The sequence below is a fragment of the Lotus japonicus genome, chromosome 3 (assembly GCF_012489685.1).
Source record: "Lotus japonicus ecotype B-129 chromosome 3, LjGifu_v1.2".
NCBI classification, from domain to species: domain Eukaryota; kingdom Viridiplantae; phylum Streptophyta; class Magnoliopsida; order Fabales; family Fabaceae; genus Lotus; species Lotus japonicus.
The window spans coordinates 7,539,875-7,561,136 of record NC_080043.1 but is presented as its reverse complement, the minus strand read 5'-3'; the positions used below and the strand labels follow the sequence as shown (position 1 = coordinate 7,561,136).

Sequence of the window (21,262 nt, the reverse complement as noted above, 5' to 3'; positions counted from 1 at the left end):
GAAAGCGAATTCCCCAAAGGGAAAAGTAGATTAATTGCCAGACTGTAATAGATTCACACACTACATTTAATTTACAACTAGTCAAGCAGATCGACTACACATGCATTGAGAAAATGCATCGAATCAAACAGCTAGCTGTTGTTGTTGCTTTTGATGGGAAGATTCACCCTCATTGAAGCATAAGTGGGCCTTCAGTGATTTTCCCAAACTGAGGCTAGAATCTGCAAAATTCAGAGGTTGTGTCTGCAGCATTTCCTTTTGGAGATGGACACAGTAGGCTTGGAAAGTGCCAGGGGTCACATTCAAATGGAAGCCTAAACCAAACAGGAAATCTAATTCAAGAAAATTCATCTCTATTTTGGTGATTCCTCCTACTTTTGCATAGTAAGCATTATTGTAGTACCTGAGAATCATAAATCACAGACAACAAAAAAGAGAATATTAGGTCATGCCAAATCAAATGTTTTTGGTTGAAACAACATCTTAAACTTGTTATCAAATCCCAATATTACATTACATTACATTTACATATTATATATATAAAATAGCTGTTGGACATGTGTTGTACTACGAGTAAACTTAACTAATGGGCCACATGGGTTGATTGATTGTAAAACCAGCCTGGACAAGCAAGTTTGGTTGTGGGAAGATAGTTTATACAAAGAGAAGTAGGTAAGAGAGGAAATGAGGAGAAAAAATAGTAGATTTATAGATAATTTGATTTAAGAGAAATAAGAGAGAAGGAAAGGAGAAATAAATGTGAAACTCTTTTATTTTGTTTGGTTGTTTAGAAAATGTAAAGAGAGAAAACTACTATTAGAATTCTTCATAATATATATTTTTATTTGATTAGTTATTTATAGTTTTTAAATTTTAAATTTTTTAAATAACACAAGAGGTGGAATATTTTTATTTTAATTTATTTCCCCAAACTCTACTTGTATTTTTTTTTAATATTTGTTTTAAAACTTAATTAAAAAGACTTGAATTAATTGACTCAACGTGAATTTTCAATACTGCAACTCCTGTACTACTGAGTGCTTCATCTTTCACAGATAGGCTGTTCACTGTTGCCTTTTTTTCATTTTAAACAAAAAATTGAAAAAAAAGAAAAACTAACCAGGACAATTAACTACATTCAAAGGGGTGCAGCATATCCTATAACAATGTGTTAAAAAATTTCCATGTGATTCAAATTTAAAATTATTTATGCTTCATTACATGTTTTGTACCTATAGTTTTAAGAATGTGTAGTTTTGGACTTTGGTCAATGTAGTTTTGATTACTCTAATTAAGTTCTTTACCGTCAAAATTGAATAAATTTAGTCAACATATTAAATTTGTCATCCAATAACTCAAGAAAATAACTTTCACAATTTTTGACGTATAGATCGTCTCAGTTGAAGAATTATGACATTGTACTGGTTATGAAACACTTCAAAATTCAGAACAAGATGCTTTGAGGGCAACAATCACAGATCTAAACAGAGGAAATGAACCATCATTTTGCTTATCAAATTAGTTGTACCAAACTATATATAATTCCAAAGAAAAAGAAAAGAGTAACTAACTCTCAGAAGTCAAAAAACTTCATTGATCAGCAAAGTTTCAGAATTCAGTCAATATGAAGAACATTAAGACTAAGACACTTACATGTCATCCATGAATTTGGCAGCTACCATAACACTAGTAATCAACAACCTGTGCACGTTGAAGGAGTTGATGGGCAAAGAAGGTTGCTTTTGAGTGAAGCGATCAAGGTAGACATAAGCAACAATGAAGCATGATGGACTGCAATTTGCATACTTGAAAATTCTCTCAAGGTAGCTCTGAATTGAGATGTTAGGTCGACTCAAGCCATGAAACACTGAAATCTTCTGATTGTGTTGGAGGAGTTGCTGGCTTTGGTCATCTGATTCAGCTACCCTTTCAAGCAGAGAGGAGAGGAAAGTTATCACCTTTGGCATCACACTTGGACTCTCCAACTCTGCCATGAGTGCTAATTGACCAAGTTTAGGTGCAAGAGATTTTGAAATTCTGATGTGGGGATTGGTGTATATCTATGTATATAGAGAGGGAGAGAGAGAGGGGTTTAGGGGGACAGAGCAATTTGGATCTCTGCACAATTATAAATCTCTTTTATAATTACTTTTGTACTTTCAAAATTTTGACGGAATGTAGTAAAGGTTAAAATTTTTTTTAAGAGTGTGACTCTTAAGATTAAACTTCCAAGATTAGATTAAGATCTTCTACCTTCTTTCATGTCTCATTTTCCTATCACAAATGAGACAGAATTTAGGGATAGACGATCTTAAAATGAACTTTTAACCTAAAAGTTCAAACAATCACTTTTAATCAGGAAAATCGACCCTCATTGAGTTGCACAATTATAGGGCATTTAGTTTTGTAAATCAATTGCTAGAATTAGTTTTAATAAAAATAATTTACTATATTAAAAAATTATGAAAATTTATTGGCTGCAGAGGAGACCTGGAATATGAATTCAGGAGAGAGGAGGGGGGAGTCGTTAAAGGTAGTCACTTTTCTTGATCCAAAATGGCCTTACAAAATTTAAATTCTGAATTGCAAGTTGTCATATTAGTGATGGTTTGTGTCCTTTTCAGCTAGAAAAGTTTTGGGTTTGGGTAATGATTTTGATTTCTTCTTTAATTTCAAAACTTGGCTTGCAAAAGAGGAAAGGGTGGTGCGTTTATTGTGGATTAGTGTCTCTTTGGTGCAAATAATTATTGGTTTATCTTCTGGTGATATGTAATGTCTGTGACCATGGAGGTGGCGCTCCCATACCCTTCATGTGATTACATGTGGAGGAATTTGTGACTCTAGTGTGAGGGTCCCACAGTTTGGTGACCTTTGCATGTGTTTAGATCCTGGTACAAGTGGGTGACATGACATGGATTTGCTATGTTGGTCCACAGCATTACTATACTCTGCTTTAGTGCTTTTGTTCCTACTTCAATATTGCATACTCATAAACAATTGCAGAGAAAAAGAGAGGTAAGGTACTGCTTTGTCTTCAATATAAGTTCATGTGACCCAAATCAAGCTTTGAGTTTGAATAAGATAATAGTGTATAGGAACTAACATAGTAACATGTAAGGTTGTCTAAGGCATCCAACACTCAAGCTTTTAAAATTTATATATTCTGCATCTGATTTGATCAATCACTAGAAAATGGAATGTTCAAGCCTTTTAGATTTATATTTCTGCATCTAAAAGGTTAAGGATAAATGGGCTATAAATTTGTTTTGGTAAGTCTAAGAGTATCTAGTATCTACCACTAGGTAACAGAGCGATTAATTCTATCGTTGTGAGTACTCACACTAAACAATAAACATAATAGGTTCGAACCATCTACTTCATCCTCATGGTTAATGTGTTCTTAAACCCAAGACATCATTATTTCTTTTAGTACATAGCGGAGAAGTTTATGAAACAATTATAAGATATTAAACACAAACATTTATTTGTTGAAGACATGATTTTAGGTAAGAAGATTATTTTCTTTGTCTCCTTAATTCATAATATCTGCAACGTTGAGTGACCAGAGCTTCCTATGTATCGCACACTCCCTTTCATAGCTCTTAATAAGGCAAGTTGTAGAGCCATTTCTGATTCAGTAATTACAGAGGACCTGACCATACTAATTATAATTTAGTCTCTACCCATCATAGGCTCAAGGGTTAAGACTTACACTTTAACCCACACCAATTAGTTTTCATGTACTCGAGCTTAAATCAAATTGGTTCACTGCAGTGTAAAGCATGTTTTTAATCTGAGCTTTTATATTTTCTTAACTGAAGTGATTATATAAAAAAATTGACTGCATAGAATTCATTTCCATCCGAACGCACTAATGATAATTGAGATCTAGTTATATTGATTGATTGTTACATGACATCCATCCCTGTTTTTTAAATAAGATACATGAGGAGCACCAATGATTTTTTCTTAAATTCAATATAACTTGATAATTTAAATTAACGCTTTATGCTCTAGATCTGACAATGTTGCACTTGCATTCGCTGAGGTCAATGTGCTGTTGCGGGGAAGCAAACTTTGTACAAAGAAAGCTAGAATGAGATGTATTTTGTACACTTAACCCAAATGGAACTATTGGCTTTAATTGCAAATACAAAATGGAGACATGAATCTTTAGCAATATAACACCCTGTTTGTGGATCTAATCTAACGTGCTAGGAAAGCAAAATAGTAGTATAAGATTTCTTACCCATATTGTCAAGCACGTTGTCTAGTTTGGTACAACTATCTCTTGCTCTTAGCACTGAAAAAACAATTTTTTGCAATTGGATGCTTGTTGATGAAGAAAGTGAACAGTCCTTATTCACACTTGGGAAAAAAACATGTATTTGGTAAAAATAATTCAAATCTGATCTATGGTTAATTATTATTGCGAGATCTTATAGTTGCAGCTATAAGCAAGTAAGCTAGTCATTAATCTCAACAGCATGTGAATTATGGTTATCTTGGTGTTGAAAAAGCATAGATGTACACATATGAACCGACCAACATTTTGCACAAAAAACACAGAACAAGATTCTATAAGACTATAACCAGGTATGTTGTTAATGTCTAAAGAGTAGTTATATTCTCATGTATCCAAATTTATAACTTTTTTTGTGTTGAAGGTCTCTACCGCCAACAACAGTGACTAATCTTCACGTCACATGTGTCCACATTAAACAGTAAATGACTGATTATGAAATACGCTACATTCTCATGAGTGAAATTGAACTACCGATTTCATTGTTAAGGGACGAGGTAAGCCATGGCCACGCCACACGTCATACTTCCCAAATTTGTACATTGCTAACACTCCCTTTTTCTGATAAAAGATGGTGGAATCTGAACTTTTTGGCACCCACGCAGTTACTGCAGTTAGTTGTTTTGAGTGGTTAGATGAAGATCAAAGTCTCAGATTTTCTTTTAAATGATTTATTGTAATGACTGGTGCATTTTCAACAGTAACAAATATAAATTCAGCTAGTAGCTTGTTGAACAAAATAACATTTTTAAGCAACTTTTGAGTAGAATATAAGAACATCAATTATGGTATTTTGGTTTTATATTATAATACATAAAATGCATGCATTAACTGGACTGGAGCTAGGTTTTAAAGATAGAGGTGGAGTAGATCGTGCCTTCCATGTTTCAGAAAGGTGTGGGCAGCAACAACATGCCACATCTGTGATCACCATTGAAGCATAAGTTATGACTTGATTGAGAGGTGAGTATTTTACATACCTTTTGTGAAGGTAAAATGTAGCTCATTTTTTTTTTCCAGAATTTGTCGCAAGAGTTAGGGTAGAGATACCCATAGATTTACCTTCTCTAAAGTGGGAGACTAAATTTAGAGGGTAAAGTAAGACATCGCAACCACTAATTGAAAAATTAATAGTCGTTATTATGATCATATACTTGCACATATATAGCACATTATAATGTTTTTTAACTCCCAACCATTAAATTTTCAATAAATGGTTATGATAACTTAATGAGTTTAGAGGAGCCAAAACAACACATCATAAGAATGGATTATCTCGTGATGTAAAAGATGGATACAAAGCCAATAAACAAGTGCTGAAAAAATGGTAAGACCCTCTGTAATGTCACGATATAAAGATCACATGATCTTATCACATGATAAATATCTATTCCTATTTATTGTGGACTTTCCAAAATTACCCACACCATTTAGTTTTCATTTCAAAATTCAAATATAGTTTTCCGCTTGCTACCCTAATGGTACATGTTTGGATACACAGTAAAAAGCTACGGTGAAGTTAAAATCACGATGAATAGCCACAAAAGCTAAGGGAAGTTATTTGTGTCCAGTGTAATTTTTCACCGTATATCCAAACATGCACTAAGATAGGGGAAAGAACGCGGAAAAAGGGTGATGGGGCAGAAAAAAAGACAGTCCCATATATACTGATGTTCCATTTACCAGCAATGGTCCAAAGACCAAAATATCATCCATATGCTCATATTGAGCCTACTCTATTATAGTTCAAATATAAACAAAATAAGATTTAAAAAGACATACAAAGAATACACAAAGGATGGCCACAGATCACATATATCAGTTTGTTAGAGCAAAATATTACATGATAATGTTATAAGCCAGCATAAAAATTCCAACCTTTGTAGTTCAAACAGCAGCCAGCACTTCATTACTGTCATGATAAGGCATAGGAACTTGACAAAAAAACCATAATCTTTGACCAAAATTCCCCTATGTTCTAGCAAACTATTTCCCAGTGGTAAAAAGAAAAAAGTATCAAAAGCTACTCTATAGTTGGTTTAACAACATTTGAGAGTCATCATCCACATTTTCACTGTCAACAATATCATCAGTTCTAGACAAGTCACCTTTGCCAATGGTAGCATCAGATAAGCCAATGAGTGATGCATAAGCTTCATTTTCAAGAAATCCCGACTTCCTCAACAACCCAATTAAAATCTCGGTGCTCGCCGTGTCATCTTCGTCTTGACAAAGCTTAAAGAATGCAGACAAGGTTAAGGGCTTTGGTTTCCAACTCTTTGAACCATCAGTGGCAAAAGCTTTTTTCAAGCAGGATAGGGCCTCAGAAACCCTCTTATCTGCAATATAGCCCTCAGAGAGAAGCTCCCATGTATTCGAATTTGGAACACTACCACCATCAGTCATGTGCTCAAAGAAATTCAACGCTTTATCTATATTGTCATTCTTCACATACCAGCCTATGAGAAGGTTTCCCAATCTAGCATCATCAGAAGATCTTACTGAAACCCATTCCTCATAAAGCTTTTCTGCACCCTCAATATCATCTATTCTGATCAGAGAAGAAACAATAGCATGGTATCCCAAGTTTGGTATAGTTGGGAAAATTGATTTATAGGTACTCCACACGCGATAAACTTCATCCTTGTTTCCAACACCTCCATACAGACTCAGGAGGTAATGAAAAGGTATTCTATCTCGACCTTTAATTCTACTCTCAAGCTTTCTTAAGCAGTCTTCTGCTTTTTCAAACTGATTCATCTTAATGTATATAGTAGCCATTGTGCTGAATGTACTCCAGTTGGGGACAATGGCAGGATCCTTTCCCATTTGTTCAAACACTTGTTCCATCTTTTCTATCGACTCACAAGAAGATAACCAGATATTATATGAATAGATATCGAGCCGTATGTTTTTCTCTTTCATTTCTGAAATCAACATATCAACTTTATCATATTCCTTGAGGTTCATGTACAGAGTCATCATTACATTAAATGGTAGTGAATGTATCACATACCCTTTACTCCTCATAATGTCAAGTAAAGATTCCGCCTTTTCCTTCAATCTGTAGTGCACATATACATTCAACAGGGAACCATGAGTCCTCTTGTCTTTTAAGTTATCAGTCAGGTTCAGAAAAAATCTTTCTGCACTAGAAACTCCATGAACTTTTGCAACTAGATCTAACTGAATTGCTGCGTCACTTGCAGATACTCTGAACCTCTCTTGTCTATTGTTCATCCAATCATACACCTGCAACATGTACTCACTACTTTCATAAAATTGTTCATGGCCGATAAAACATTTGAGGCAAAGAAGTATATGCAATCAGAGACAGAAGCTGATATCTTACTTCCACACATTCCAAAAGAAGCATTCCATTTAATAGAGTAGTGGGGGGGGGGGGATAGACTTCCAGATTATGCAATTGGAATAGTGTTTGCAAATTTGGATATTGCAATCAACACAGGATTAACAAGTGGACAATATAAGAGTGGTGAAACTGTTTATAAAATTTTATGTTTATGTTAATAGTGGGAACTCGGAACAGGCTACTATTGTAGCTGTTGTTGTTATGTCTACCCTAAAAAATCAAGTGCATGATATCAATAGTAAAGAAAGCACATTTCTGATAGATTTAAGGGAATAGAACTTCTATAGAATCAAACCAGGCAGCAATTACACATGTTCTCATAGCAAATTTTAATTATATTTTTGTGACTCCGCCAAACAGGATGAAGCAATCTCTGTTTCTTTAGAATGACTGATGGTCCAAAGATGTTAAAACATATATAGCCCTCCACACCATAAATAAATATATATATATATAGCTTTAGCAGAGCCAAAGAAAGAACGAGAGAAGGAGAAAGGTAGAGCATAGAGAGGAAAATAGTTGCCATGTTTAAGCAAAGCAAAAAAAACAAAACGATGTTTCCCTTGCATCCAGTGAGATACAGCTACAAAAAAGAAGCTCCTTTGAAAAATCTTTTGTCTTCTTGACAGACTGATGTGGAAGATGGAAAGCTCATTCACATACTTTTTCTTTTCTAGCCCATGCTCTCTCTTTAGGTGAAGTTAAGTTGCACCAAACAGTTTTAATCAGAGCACCTCTGGTGCTGGTAGGTAGAACATCAAAGAAGATACAACTTTCAAAAAGTCCAGAACATGCTAAAGGAACTGGACCATAACAGGTAGAAAACAAATAGAAAGAGATGCACTTTTATTGAATATCACTCTTTTGCCAAATTCTGAACCATGGTGATTGCAGAATCAAAGATGGAAGATGGAAAAATTATTGCAGAGAAATAACTTATCAAGCCTTAAAAATAGAGTCCTGGCTCTCCCCCCCAACCTTCGTTCTCAGTCTCACCCTCAAATCTCAATTCACAACAAATGAGCAAACCTAAGAAAATGCTGTCCCACATAATTGGATGTCTTACAACAACTCAATATTTCATTATTTTTTGTCTGAGTAACTTTTCAGGTTAAGACAATTTTTTCAAACATTGAAACTAAGTAAATGAACCCTTTATCTCCCATGTCACAGCAATGAAGCAAAATTGGGAGATGCAGAAAAACTCTGCCACCTGTCCTTGCTATTTGATTCACACAAACTCAAAAGGCGTTGCTCTAAAATCCCAAGCTCCAATGCGCTTATGACTAGTACACCCAGACTCAAAAGACCTTGCTCTAAAATCCCAAAATTTAATGCTAAAAGTACAACACCAGAGTGAAGATTTGGTACATGCAAAACTTAAGTCCAAGGGAAATGCTATATAATAAAACCCTCCAACATGAACCTCTAGAAGATTTCAATTCAGATACTACTGGAAGCAGTTTAACAACCACAGAACATGAAAGACTGTGTTATTCAACCTCAAGGACAAATATGAAGAAACATATTCATATCAAAATGAATAACCCGAATCAAACACAGACTGTTATTCAACCTCAAGGACCAGTATTTTCTTCAGCAAACAACTCCAACTAAGCTAAGAAGAGTCCAAAGAAAATCTAGCTACTCAACTCAACACAAAAAAAAAATATATATCTGAAGTATCAACTATGCACTTTAACCTAATGAATCAAACCCAAATAGCCAACTCTTCCAACCCTCTCACAAAAAACACATTCCACCACTCACAGCATCATTCAATTCATCAAAACAGCAAACTAACACTCACTCCAAAAAAAATCCCACAAAAAAAATTTAAAATTTAAAATAAAAATAATCAACATTTATTCAATGAAACTACACAAAGTAGGAAAAAAAACAATAACCCAATAAGCTTCTAAACATGAAGTTTTACCTCAAGGGCTCTCTGATGTCTCCTATACTTCCTCAACTCCTTGACAACCCTGGAAAGCTCCCACTTAGTAAGATTCTTGCCTTCATTCTCCCACTGATTCAACACAGAAACAGAACCCAGTTCAGGGTTTTCCATCAACGATATCCTCCTGTAAATATCGTTCCACCTGACAATGGGTCTGCGCTCATAGTCCACGGTGCCATAATTGTGGATCTTTGAGATGGAGCAGGTGACAGAGAGACTCTGGTAACACACGCTCTGTGTCTGAGACAAGTTGAGAGTGGAGAGCTTGAAGGGAAGTGGGGAAGAATAGCAGGGAGAAGATGAGAGAGATAGAGAGAGGCTTTTGTTGTTCAGAGAGGATTGAAGAAGCGTCGTCATCTTCTTCTTCCTGTGTGTGTGAGGAAATGGCTGTGAACTTCGACAATGTTTGAAGATAATAAGGTTTAGCTTAGAGCTCTTGTTTATCTTCTTTCATGCACCTTGGTTGTTTGGGTTTTAGTACTTTTTACCAAAAATATATAAAAAAATGGTGTTTAATTTTTTTTTCAATGCTCTTTAGATTAATATCTGCCTAGTGACACTTATATTAGTGAGATTAAAATTCTAAAAAATGATACTACAATGTAATTTGATAAAATATTAAAAACAAACCATCAATACTCATGCTAATATAAGTAGCTAATAACCTAGCAACCCAACAAAGTCGTTAAATTCCTAAGGGCAACAGTGAATCAAGCTGACTATCTGATTTTGAGTAGAAAGTTTTGATCATTTTTAACCAGCAGCTCCATCTTAAGGAACTTAATCGACTTTGTTGGAATTGTGATCTATTTAGCCTTCATGGAAACCTACGTCAAGGCTTCAACGGTCCCGAGATAAGTCAAGCTCAACACGGAGATCATAAAAATAAGGCAACTCCGTAACATAGCCACCATAGTAAAAATGGAAGGAAAATAGGAGAATGAAGGTGGCAGTTGTGGAAAAAGTTGTGGAAAAGGTTGCGGCTGGACATTGGCGGCGGCATAATGACGATAAAGGAAGGAAGAAAAATATTTTGTCGATCCCACTACTTGTTTTTTCATCACAATCGAACTTTATTTATTTTTCTTATTATTTCCTATGATAAGAGAAAACTACAAAATAAAATTTCATTTATATATATATATATATATATATATATATATATATATATATATATAACCACAGGTATTTATGTCATTTTACTAAATTATCTATTTTCCTCTCACTCTCTACAAAGCTAAATAAGAGGAAATAAACGTTTTAATATTCTTTCTTTTTTTTATTTTCTCTCCAACCAAACAACCTAAAAACTAGTACTCCTTTGAAGAGCATTCATTTGGATTAATCTGAATCGGAAATCTTCTCTGGCTGAAATAGATCAAAATTTATTAGCAAAAAGGAATAGACAATTTGAAGTTAACCCAGAGCAGATAGTTAAACCATCATGAATCTGCCATATGCAATTCAAACATCAGATATAGTTATTTCACACAGGATTCAACCTTCATATTGCTACAACTACAAGATCAACTATTCTACCTTATCATCCTAGTTCTCATCAACTACTCGAGACAGGTAACTGTTAGTGGGGATGAACAATTCCAACACTACGAAAAAGTGCTTTCTCAATCCCCATGGGCACTATGAGAAAAGGGAGACAAAGGAAACCAGCATTTCTCAAACATTAACTTTTAACAGATGATCATGCTAAAGAAAGGATTATGGGCAGCCAGGCCAACTTCTGCTGACAACATCCTTGTTTTCTAAATTTCCATGGACATACACTTTGGGTTCTTTAACCTGCAAAGGGTCAAAAATAAGATCATTAAATTTTTAACGCTGCAAACCGTCCATTGTTCAAGATGGTTGTGAATTGTAATTACTTACCAGTAAAATTGGCGGAAAGCCAAACTTATAGCGAACTCTTGAGAACCCATCTTCAGTGAATATGCATTTGAATCCATTGACCGTAGGATGTTCACTGTTAAAGATCAAGGTGATCAGATATGAATAGGAAGGCATTGACATGCGATATCATAAATAAACTCCTACTTCAAAATCTCAAGACATTCACTTTATCTCCCTCAAAAACGTGCACTCCTACACACAAGCACATAAAGATGACAGTAAGTTTTATCCATCCAGATGCCTAATGTCAGTAGTGACAATTGTGCACACAAGATATATACTGATACTTTCCCAATAACACATTCTTAAAGTGATTTGTTCCATGCACTTGCTCAGTGGACAATAATGACACTTTCTGTCAACAGTTTGCAGGGTCCTTTAACCACAAACAAAGCATGTAGCCGTGTACCATACAACCTATATGCTTCTCAAGCAAAGTAGAGGGTATACACCACCCCGAAATCTTAATGGATTACTCACTTTATAAGAAAAGAAAAATTTCTCAGCTGAAATTCTTGCAAGCTAATTTGTTCTTCTTTAGAATACCTGTTCCAGAGAAAAGTGGAAATGCAACTTAGCATTAAAAAATAACAAAAGTATTGTTGCAAACAAAATCACGGAAGACATGAAGAGAAGCAAAAACATACCTCCATGGGAAATCATTTTCACAAAAGCGAGATATCCCATTCATGGCTGAAAACGTATCAATGTGAACCCATTTTTCATCTGTATCATTATGAAGACCTGCCACAATCAAAAAATTAACATGCAGACAACATGATTGGAGGTCTTAGTTGATTATGAAAAAAGGATACCGTAACACCAATATTTTTACCAAATTAAGGGACAAACAACGAGCAGTTCTTCTCATGGAAAATTTTAACTAAAAATTTGCAGAAAATGAAGGGACAGTTGGGGACTGATGGGCTCACCAATACCATGCATTTTTTTTAAGGCGTGTCCACTAGGATAGTTCCAGTATGATGCCATGAAAGTTGTGATGGTGCCTCCAAGACTACAAGATAGAGAATAAGTACAAGAAAGAAGGGTAAAACCATCACCAATGAAACAAAACAACTAGTGTACCAACCTCATAAGAAGTAATCCCAACATGAAAAGGAAAAGCAAATTCCAAATCATCTTTTTCTTATTGTTGTAACTGAAACATTTCAGGATACATATTAATGAAGGTTAGTAACTTCAAAGATAAATGGGTAAGACACCAAGAAAACAGATACATTAGTCCTCTAAAGGAGTAAAGAATAAAACATCTGACATTTTAAAATCTCCGTTTAGATTGCAAATACAGCTCAACTCAATCATCAACTTCAAATCTACCCCAACATTTATTTATTCCATTTACATACAACAACTCCCCTTTGCATTCTTAAATCTATCAGACATAACAAGTTAGATAGATAAAAAGAAAAGTCATTCATGAATATATTGAAACCGAAGCTCGGTACGGAATACTGTATTGGTAACTACCAAAATGAGTAGTTCAGTCCCCAAGAACCAACACATAAAAGGCTGAGGAAGATGCTTTCAAGTTTTAAATAAAAAATCAGATAAAAATTAATGATAATAATAGTCAACCTCAGGGAAGGTTAGTGCAATTTGCCCATGTATATATTAACAAGGGAGGTCAGTGCAATAATGATAAACCTCAAGGGAGGTCAGTGCAATAATGAGAAACCTCAAGGGAGGTCAGTGCAATAATGATAAACCTCAGGGGAGGTCAGTGCAATTTTCCCATTCATAAATTAACAAGTCGCCGTATCTAGTTCATATCTAAGTACAAATATTGCAACTAAAAACCACATGTAAAACATGAAGAAACATAGGTAAAAAACAGACATAAAAGTGAAACAAATATTCTTCCTGAAAAGAAACAGTACATAGTATGTCTGAAACTTAAGTACGGAAAAAAAACCTTACATTCTGTTACATGCAATTGAAGCAGACAAGTTAAATATTGGAACTGAACTTATAATAAAACGAAGCTCCTGCAATATCAATGAAAATAATGTTACATAAATGTTTCTGTTGGAATGCAGCCACAAATTAAGCCACAGATTCCAGATTCTAACTGTACCTTGTGGGGAAGCTTAGAATAAAGCAAAATGAAGGCAAGAACAGGGAAAGTGAAAGACCGTACCCTTCTGTCTGCAAAGAGGCCAAACTGCAAAGAAGATAGCTTGTCAAGTTAGTACGAAAACCAGGCTTATCTTATTTTCCTTTCCTGGTTCCTTTTATTTTTACTTTCTTTTTTACTTTGTCCAAAGAAGGTGAAAAGTGGCCCATACTGTAAGGGCACATGACCAAGAACAAAAAATCAAGAGTACTCCTCTAACGCAAAAGAGTGTTCCTCTTATTGGGTCAAGACACCTAAAGAGTATTTATAACCCAAAGATAAGAAAAAATCAGAAATAAGTCCTAATTAAATATTAATTCCTAAAATATGAAATTCTGATAAAATCAATATAAAATGTATAGGAGTTGAAGACAAAATCCATAAATAAAAAAAGATCTCTTAATAAGAAGAAATTCTAAAATTTAGAGAATAACATAATAGTCCAAAAACAACACAATAATCATAATCCTTAAGTATGATTGTCCGTTCTGCCTCAGCATGCTAATTGGCAAATACATAGGAGCATTTTCCTTAAAATAAAAGCCAACTTTCTATTAATATCTGATTGCTTTTGAACTTTTCAAGTTCCTAAGAATTTAGAATAGGTGATTAAATCTTTACGATATCAAGGAAAGTAAGGCTCTTTAATGACAGGCAAAGCAGATGATTTTAAGTAATTATTTGCTGAATGGCTGAATCTCCACGTAACTATACAAATTATACATAAATACAAGCAACATTTTCACAAAGTACACAACATGGTGGCTGACACTTAAAAATCTGGCAATGCAAGACTAAACAAAATTGAATGCAGAAAATTGAGAGCCTCAAAGGGATATGTACACTAAACTGTGAACTTAAGAATCAGAAAGAGCCATGGGAAAAGACATCTTTAATAAATAAATACAGTAAAAGATAAATCTGAAAAGCCACTTAAAAAAGGGCTAGAAAGAGATACAATCTGATGTATCACATCACACATCAATTAACAGTTAAAATACAAACTAACAAGTTTATTTGCAGGTAGATTATGTATCAGTGTGTAGAAAGAGTAGAAACTATGAGAGAAAAAAGAAATCCAAAATGTTTAAACATGCTAGATGGTTTTGAACTGGCTTCGGGAACAATTAAGGAATAAACTGAAATCAAGTTTTTAAAGCAAATAGGCAGAAAATAACCTATGTTAAGTCATAAATCATAGTAAAAACATAAAACTTTAAGTCTGGCATTAAAAAGAATATCCGAAACATTTAATATTGAAAATACAAAATATTAATCAGTTCAATGGAAGTAAAAAAGACACCATATCAAGTCAGAATTCTACATAAGAAGAAATATCATGATCATTAAAGAGAATGTTTTGAAATCCATGACTTACCAGGGAAAGAGGGTATGCAGCAAGCAATGAACGAGGAAGTGCCGAGGTGAAATACCAATGGAAAGCATGTGTCTTAAAAATTATTATGAAGGAAAATAACAATTATCAAATACAAATGGGACAGCAATATCAAAAGTAACAAACAGTATGCAGATTTTGGATAACGATAAAGCTCATGGTGCCTCATCCACAAACAAATGATGATCATAGGGAGTAACTGATGGGTCTTCAGTTGACAATCGGGCCACAACGCAGGAGACTAGGCCCAAAGTCTGGAAGGTCTATGTAAGAAGGAACAAAAGAAAGGAATAATAGAGTGTTGGTGAGCTGGAGGAGAGAAGTATGATGGGCTAGAAGTTAGTTACGGGGTTTGTGGAGGGAAGGTGAGGTGTGCGTGTGAAGATTCCTCATATAGGCTTTCTGTTAGCAAGAGGGAGGGGATGATGATAATTAGGAAGTAAGAATTGAGTAGACAGTTTTCTTTCTCTCTATCGGAGTTTTACTCTGGAGTAGAAGCTTTGCTTCTGTGTTTGTTCTCGTTTCCATTATCAATACTATCTCTGTTTTCCATTTCGTTCTTATTTCTCTTTACTGTTACATTGGTTCCTAACAGTAACTGCTGAACACCCAAACCCTAAGTCTAATACATTGAAATCCTTGATGTTGTAGAGATTTACCACAAATCTCTTTGAGAAATCCTTCTTGGGTACACTGCTGCTTTCAAGGTCAGGTAGCACAGAATGAATTATAATCTACTTAATAACATGGATCTTAGTAATCACAGGATATGCAAAAGAACTGCCCCAAGGATTTTACCACCCACAGAAACGCCCATGTAGGTGAAGAGGCACCCTGAAGTTCTACAAAATCCAGAGAAGCGAAGGAAGAAAGAACACTGCTATCCACATTAAAACCAGCCTAACTACTCTTGGCCAATTTAATCTTACAATCAAAGTTAACTTTCAAAAATTTAATAGAAAGAACATTAACAGAAGTATCATCAGTAAACTAAAGGCAGAAGACCATAACCTCCTGTAAACCAACTCCAATATCCTAAATGATATGCGAATCGGGATATCATTGAATATGTATCATATTTTAACCTTCTATAGCCATGCAGTTGTTCAATATAAACTCTAAAGGATACTCCCCAATCAGAACTCTTGTTCAGTACAGAGTTAAACCAAAAGACTTCAAATTCAGGCCACAATAACCTTTTCCACATAATTGAATCAACCAATATGGTTAGACCTGTATGCAGGAGACATCAATGTCAGAAAGTAATTTGAATAAAAGCATTGGTATTATGCATAAACTTTAATTTGAATGACAGATTAATGTAGGTAGGTATATGTCACCTACCTGTGCAGAAGAAGGCCATGCCAGTGCAATGTTTTAGAGCACCCCATACTGAAACTTTTTTTGTCTTCCCTTCAAGGGATAAATCTTATTAGGCACAAAATTTGATCATATTAACATAAATGTTGGAATTGTCAGAACAAATTAAAAGCAAGTTAAAGAAAAAATGAAAAATGCAACATACCAGAAGAAGTTGTAGCCCGAGGGGACCAAGAAGTAATAGCATGTCACATCTGAACACAGCTGTAGCAAAAATCTGATCATCAGAAAGTACAAGAGATTATTTCAGAACAGGCAAAACATATCACACATCCTAATAATTGAAAAGTTCCAGTAATTCTCAAAAACATTACAAGATATATATATATATATATATCATAAAGGAAACATTTTAAATTCCCAAGTTACTGAAATCTGAGAGGGTTGATAAGCCATAAGACGTAACATCTCTTGCATGGACACTCCTCTTCAACAGAGTGTCCTAGTGTCAGACACCGACACGACACCCATAGAATTAATAAACTTGATAGCATGAAAGCTGAATATTTCTCTTCAAAGATAGTGGTTTTACTGTAAAAAAAATAACCTACGGAACTACATATGGCATAGAATATTTAATCTTAAAATTCTGGAATTCCTAGATCACATATATGATTTTAAGGGAAAAATTACAAAGGAGCTTATAATATATTTTAAAAAATTGAGATTCTGTCCCTGTGAAACTGAAATAGAACAAATCACCAGACATACATACCAGAGAGTTTAGAGCTGCATAAAAGCGCCCCTCAAACCAGTATCCATATGCCAAATTCACTACAAAATAAATCAAGAGAAAGTACAGCACCATGACGTTGACTGGCACATAAGATAAATCTCTTATAAAGGTGTAAATTAAAATCCCAGGAAGTTTTAACATAAGACAATACAAAATTCACAAAACAAATGCAAAAAAATTGTTCTTCAATAATAATGTATAAAAAATTCTCATGGTACTTTTTTCTCATTAGGGTATAAATAATCTTGATTTTTTTATATTATATATGCACATTAATACAAATTGAAGCAAGGACAATGAATAGCCTACCTACCTTCTGCTTAAATACAAATTTGATTTGAAAGAATGGAACAGCAAGGATCAATCCACACTACAATTAAATAACTACTACATAACTTTCCTAAAGCATAATAATAATTAAATAACTGAAACATACTGTCCTACTACTAATTCTGGCCTGCTATTTTCTTATTTCACTTAGAGTACACAAGCCACATTTTAGGCAGCATGATCTAAAACCTGACCCACGTCTTGATATTCGTCTCTAACAGTTCATCATAAAAAAAACAACAACAAATAGCAGGAATACAAAGAAGCACAAGCTAAGCCGTTACCTAAACCCAAAGCAAGAATGTTAGGAAGCGGACGAGTACAATAAAACAGAAAATGAAACTGAACAGAAGTTAGTATCACAAAGAAGGCTTCTACTTGATGCCCAAATTTGCTCCTTATCTGCATAGCAAAGAACATTATTCAGGGAACAAATTCAAGCTGATCTAAATCTTATATAATATGCTTTAGACTCAAATGGCTTTACGCAGAGACAAACTACACTCTCAAACTAAGAGAGGGGACATGTATGGCATGTGAAAATATAATTGATAGTACTCATCTAAGGTATTAACAGCCAGCATATATTCTTTTACTCATTTTGTTAATAGTGAATTTACCAATATAAAGAAGTCTATATGTAAAGAGGAAAAGAAAAACCAACTAATTAACAATAAGGTGCTATTTCCTCCTTTTTCTGAATATCACAACATATTAAGCAAAAGAAATCATGTTTATAAAAAATTCTAGAATGATATGCGAAAAAAATAAATAAATTCATTGCTTTCATATGAAACCTGAACTTTAGTTAGATAGGTAAGATATTAAAAATTTTAAAGAACACTAGTTCACACAAAATAAAAAGTGAAAATAAATATATCATTTCCATATTTCTTCTTTATTGATTGTCAAAAAAGGTTCAAGGAAAAAAATAGAAAAAGATCCAAAGGTACATACCTGATGACGGAAGAATCTTAGTGTATATAGTATGATGCACCCTAGGGCCATCCGAACTAGATATCAACAATAAGACAGATTGGCTATACGTAAGAAAAGTATAGTGAAAGACGTTATGAAACGGTTGATTATAAGAAAAGTCAAAGCATGAAAAACAAAAGGCGAAAAAACATACAATCAACAGAACCAATTTAATCAAATAAGTTGTACACAAGAAGAAAACCTTGACTTGGTAAAGAGTGTATTAATATCCCTACCAAATTCTCAAGTAACAGAGCACAGGATAATGAAAATCAACACCACGTTTGATAATTTTGAGCATATTCTTGTGGCCTAGGATTATAAACTCAGTTATGACTTGTAAATTACTTGATGTGATTATTCAATTCAATTATGTACAGAGAACAAACACGCACATGCAACAAATGCTCACAAGACAAGAGAATAAAGAAAGACAACATAGATTACAAGCTACGTAAAACACTATCTTTTGAGTTTTCATTTTCCGGCTAACTATGGTATTTTTTATATCTAAAAAGCATTCTCCAAACCAAACTGAGGAAATTCACATAAGGATGAAATCAATGTGCAATGAATGTCAATTACAAAAGGTTACCTGTAAGAAGAGCGTAAAACTTAGGCAAATGAAGCAAACTTGCGGTAAACGCAAACGGAGCTGCGACAAGTGACACAAGAAAAGCACCTAAAAAAAGAATAACACAGATGAGATATAGGGAACATTTAGGAAAATAGCTTAATTAAGCACTTGTTAGATGAGAACTTCGATCTCATGTCAAAAGAGCTTATCAATACACGCTTTACGCTTATACTTAAGATTATTTGAAGAAGCTATTGAAATATGCAAAAAGAAAACAGCTTATAAGCCATAATACACCTACTTAAAGTTTTATGTTGTCAGATAAAACCAAATAAACTCCAAAAAGATCTTCCATATTTGCCCATAGTATGATAAAAAGAGACCTCATCCTGTATTACATACACACCAGATAACACTGAGGAGGCATGACCTCTACAAAAACTCATCATACATAAACAATCCAATTGCACATAAAGATAAGGATTATTCAATTTACTGCAGTAAGTAGTAACAACTAAACAATCTACAATATTAGTTCTACAACATGCTAGTCACATGAATCCATATCGAACGAGTCCATATTTATTCACTTCTTCAGAAAGGAACTAATCATTTTTCACAATAAATCAATAATACCAGGCTGGTGCTAACTAAACATGAAAGCAGAAACAAATAAAGATCCTATTAGTTAACTCTTTATGATACAAAAAGCTTACCGATGAAAGTGCGAGGAACCACGCCAGGAAATTCCAGATGATCATACTGTTCAACAAAAAAAAAATGAAAACAATAAACCATATGCAGCAAAATCCAGGTTGATAAAGCTGACAATAACACAAAGTAAACTCACATTGTCTAAGTTAAACCGGTGATAAAGAACATCATGCATTGCCTTCATGAAACACCGAAAAATTAACAAGAAGCAAACAAGGTTAGTGACTGAAAATGGAGATCACCAAAATCGAATAGAAATTGATAATTGTGTGTGTGAGAGAGAGAGACCTGAACGTTGAAACTCTCTTCGACCTTGGTGTAGGGCACCATGATCGTGTAGAAAGCAGCGATTGATCCCAAGAGGAAATCGTAACCGTAATTCTTCAGAAACGTCGTTGATTTGGAATTGGAATTGGAAGCCATTGTTGTTGGTTTGTTGCAGAACCCAGAGTAGGAGCTGTGTGCTAACACTCTAGAACTGTCAAATGAGTTTACGGGCGATTTGGGGGCAAAACTATTCTCACCACCCCGTGGCCTAAATACACTTCCAAAAATACCCTCCATGATATTAATTTATGAAGGGTGCATTTTATCTTTCCTATGTACTAGAAAGAAAAACGTTCTGCTTTTTGAAAATGCAATATACATAAATAAATAAATACATGTCACACTTTACAATTTGCAGTATGTATTATAATAGATAGGTATAAGAAATCACTCGAGGTCTTTGATTCAGGTTCGTTTCTTTTGATGTTGTTGAACTCTCTAAAAGCACATAACCGAGTTTTCACTTAAATCCTCTAATGAGCCATAACCTTGGTGTTCTTTCTCCATGGTAGTCTCAAATTCTTTCTCTCCTTTCCTTGATGGCTCCAATAAACAACATGTATGCCATGAAAGCCAACAGGTGTTCAATAGGAACAGCTTTTCCAATGTGCAACTCCATATCAATTAACTTTAGCGATTCTTCCAGAACACTCAAAAGCAAAATCTCATACTGAGAATGGACTGCGAATTTCTGATTCTCCAATTCTTTGAGAAGAAATTTTCGTAGAACTTAAAATTGAACAACCTTATGAAATGGAGCTTCTAGTAGAAGATCGTTTGTGATGTAATTATGCCATTGTCAAGGGAATGAATTTACAAAATTTCTCATAGACAGCGTTAATTGTTCTTCTTGAATATGAGTAGAGAGATTCTCCAATCGCGTGTGGTGCACAATGCTTAGTGTGACCGATAAAATGTTGGAGCATAGAGAGTTCATATAGAGAAAATCAAGAATGGATCATAGAGAAAATTCTATGTCTATGGGAGTAAAGTGAAAGCAATTTGTGGTAATTTGTAAACTTATTGACCATTGACTCTAACAACTTGGTTTTTTTTACAGCTAGTTAGTTAGACAAGTGATGACACTGTTTCGATAATTTTGGATGACCAACTTGATGTTCAGTTAACTATACTCCGTTGGGCCGA

At 34.3% G+C, this 21,262-nt stretch overlaps 3 protein-coding genes across 4 annotated transcripts; all 3 read right to left on the bottom strand.

Annotated features, from left to right (window-relative positions):
* LOC130749382 (cyclin-U4-1-like) lies at nt 1-2,115 on the bottom strand. The gene is made up of 2 exons (XM_057602728.1): nt 1,654-2,115; nt 1-403 (listed from the first exon to the last, which is right to left on the bottom strand). Exons 1-2 carry the CDS (start codon nt 1,992-1,994, stop codon nt 124-126), a joined length of 621 nt encoding a protein of 206 aa, XP_057458711.1. The 5' UTR covers nt 1,995-2,115; the 3' UTR covers nt 1-123.
* A 3,974-nt stretch (nt 2,116-6,089) lies between these two features.
* Nucleotides 6,090-10,095, bottom strand: LOC130748638 (pentatricopeptide repeat-containing protein At1g02150-like). The gene is made up of 2 exons (XM_057601870.1): nt 9,613-10,095; nt 6,090-7,555 (listed from the first exon to the last, which is right to left on the bottom strand). The coding sequence occupies exons 1-2, from the start codon at nt 9,991-9,993 to the stop codon at nt 6,332-6,334; spliced, it is 1,605 nt and encodes a 534-aa protein (XP_057457853.1). The 5' UTR covers nt 9,994-10,095; the 3' UTR covers nt 6,090-6,331.
* A 901-nt stretch (nt 10,096-10,996) lies between these two features.
* LOC130748277 (dol-P-Man:Man(7)GlcNAc(2)-PP-Dol alpha-1,6-mannosyltransferase-like) lies at nt 10,997-20,311 on the bottom strand. Of its 2 annotated transcripts, none has more exons than XM_057601461.1 (19): nt 20,078-20,311; nt 19,926-19,967; nt 19,792-19,837; nt 19,094-19,180; nt 18,478-18,533; nt 17,805-17,922; nt 17,170-17,228; nt 16,600-16,671; nt 16,419-16,482; nt 16,204-16,307; nt 15,057-15,128; nt 13,640-13,726; nt 13,483-13,550; nt 12,635-12,703; nt 12,483-12,559; nt 12,192-12,288; nt 12,025-12,090; nt 11,524-11,617; nt 10,997-11,436 (listed from the first exon to the last, which is right to left on the bottom strand). In XM_057601461.1, the coding sequence occupies exons 1-19, from the start codon at nt 20,210-20,212 to the stop codon at nt 11,356-11,358; spliced, it is 1,494 nt and encodes a 497-aa protein (XP_057457444.1). In that variant the 5' UTR covers nt 20,213-20,311; the 3' UTR covers nt 10,997-11,355. The 2 variants fall into 2 exon arrangements, with proteins under 2 accessions (XP_057457444.1, XP_057457443.1); XM_057601460.1 differs by having other exon boundaries at nt 12,477-12,559; nt 20,078-20,310.
* Nucleotides 20,312-21,262: the final 951 nt, after the last annotated feature.

What these genes read in the sequence shown, in the direction of transcription:
- LOC130749382 (XM_057602728.1), bottom strand. Translation starts at nt 1,994, where the DNA reads ATGGCAGAGTTGGAGAGTCCAAGTGTGATGCCAAAGGTGATAACTTTC. An exon ending in GCCAAATTCATGGATGACAT is followed by an intron (nt 404 to 1,653) that starts GTAAGTGTCTTA and finishes TATGATTCTCAG; the next exon opens with GTACTACAATAATGCTTACT.
- LOC130748638 (XM_057601870.1), bottom strand. Translation starts at nt 9,993, where the DNA reads ATGACGACGCTTCTTCAATCCTCTCTGAACAACAAAAGCCTCTCTCTA. An exon ending in GACATCAGAGAGCCCTTGAG is followed by an intron (nt 7,556 to 9,612) that starts GTAAAACTTCAT and finishes TACATGTTGCAG; the next exon opens with GTGTATGATTGGATGAACAA.
- LOC130748277 (XM_057601460.1), bottom strand. Translation starts at nt 20,212, where the DNA reads ATGGCTTCCAATTCCAATTCCAAATCAACGACGTTTCTGAAGAATTAC. An exon ending in CTGCATACCCTCTTTCCCTG is followed by an intron (nt 13,727 to 15,056) that starts GTAAGTCATGGA and finishes TCTTCTTTGCAG; the next exon opens with TTTGGCCTCTTTGCAGACAG. An exon ending in AATTTTTCTTTTCTTATAAA is followed by an intron (nt 11,618 to 12,024) that starts GTGAGTAATCCA and finishes GATCTTTAACAG; the next exon opens with TGAACATCCTACGGTCAATG.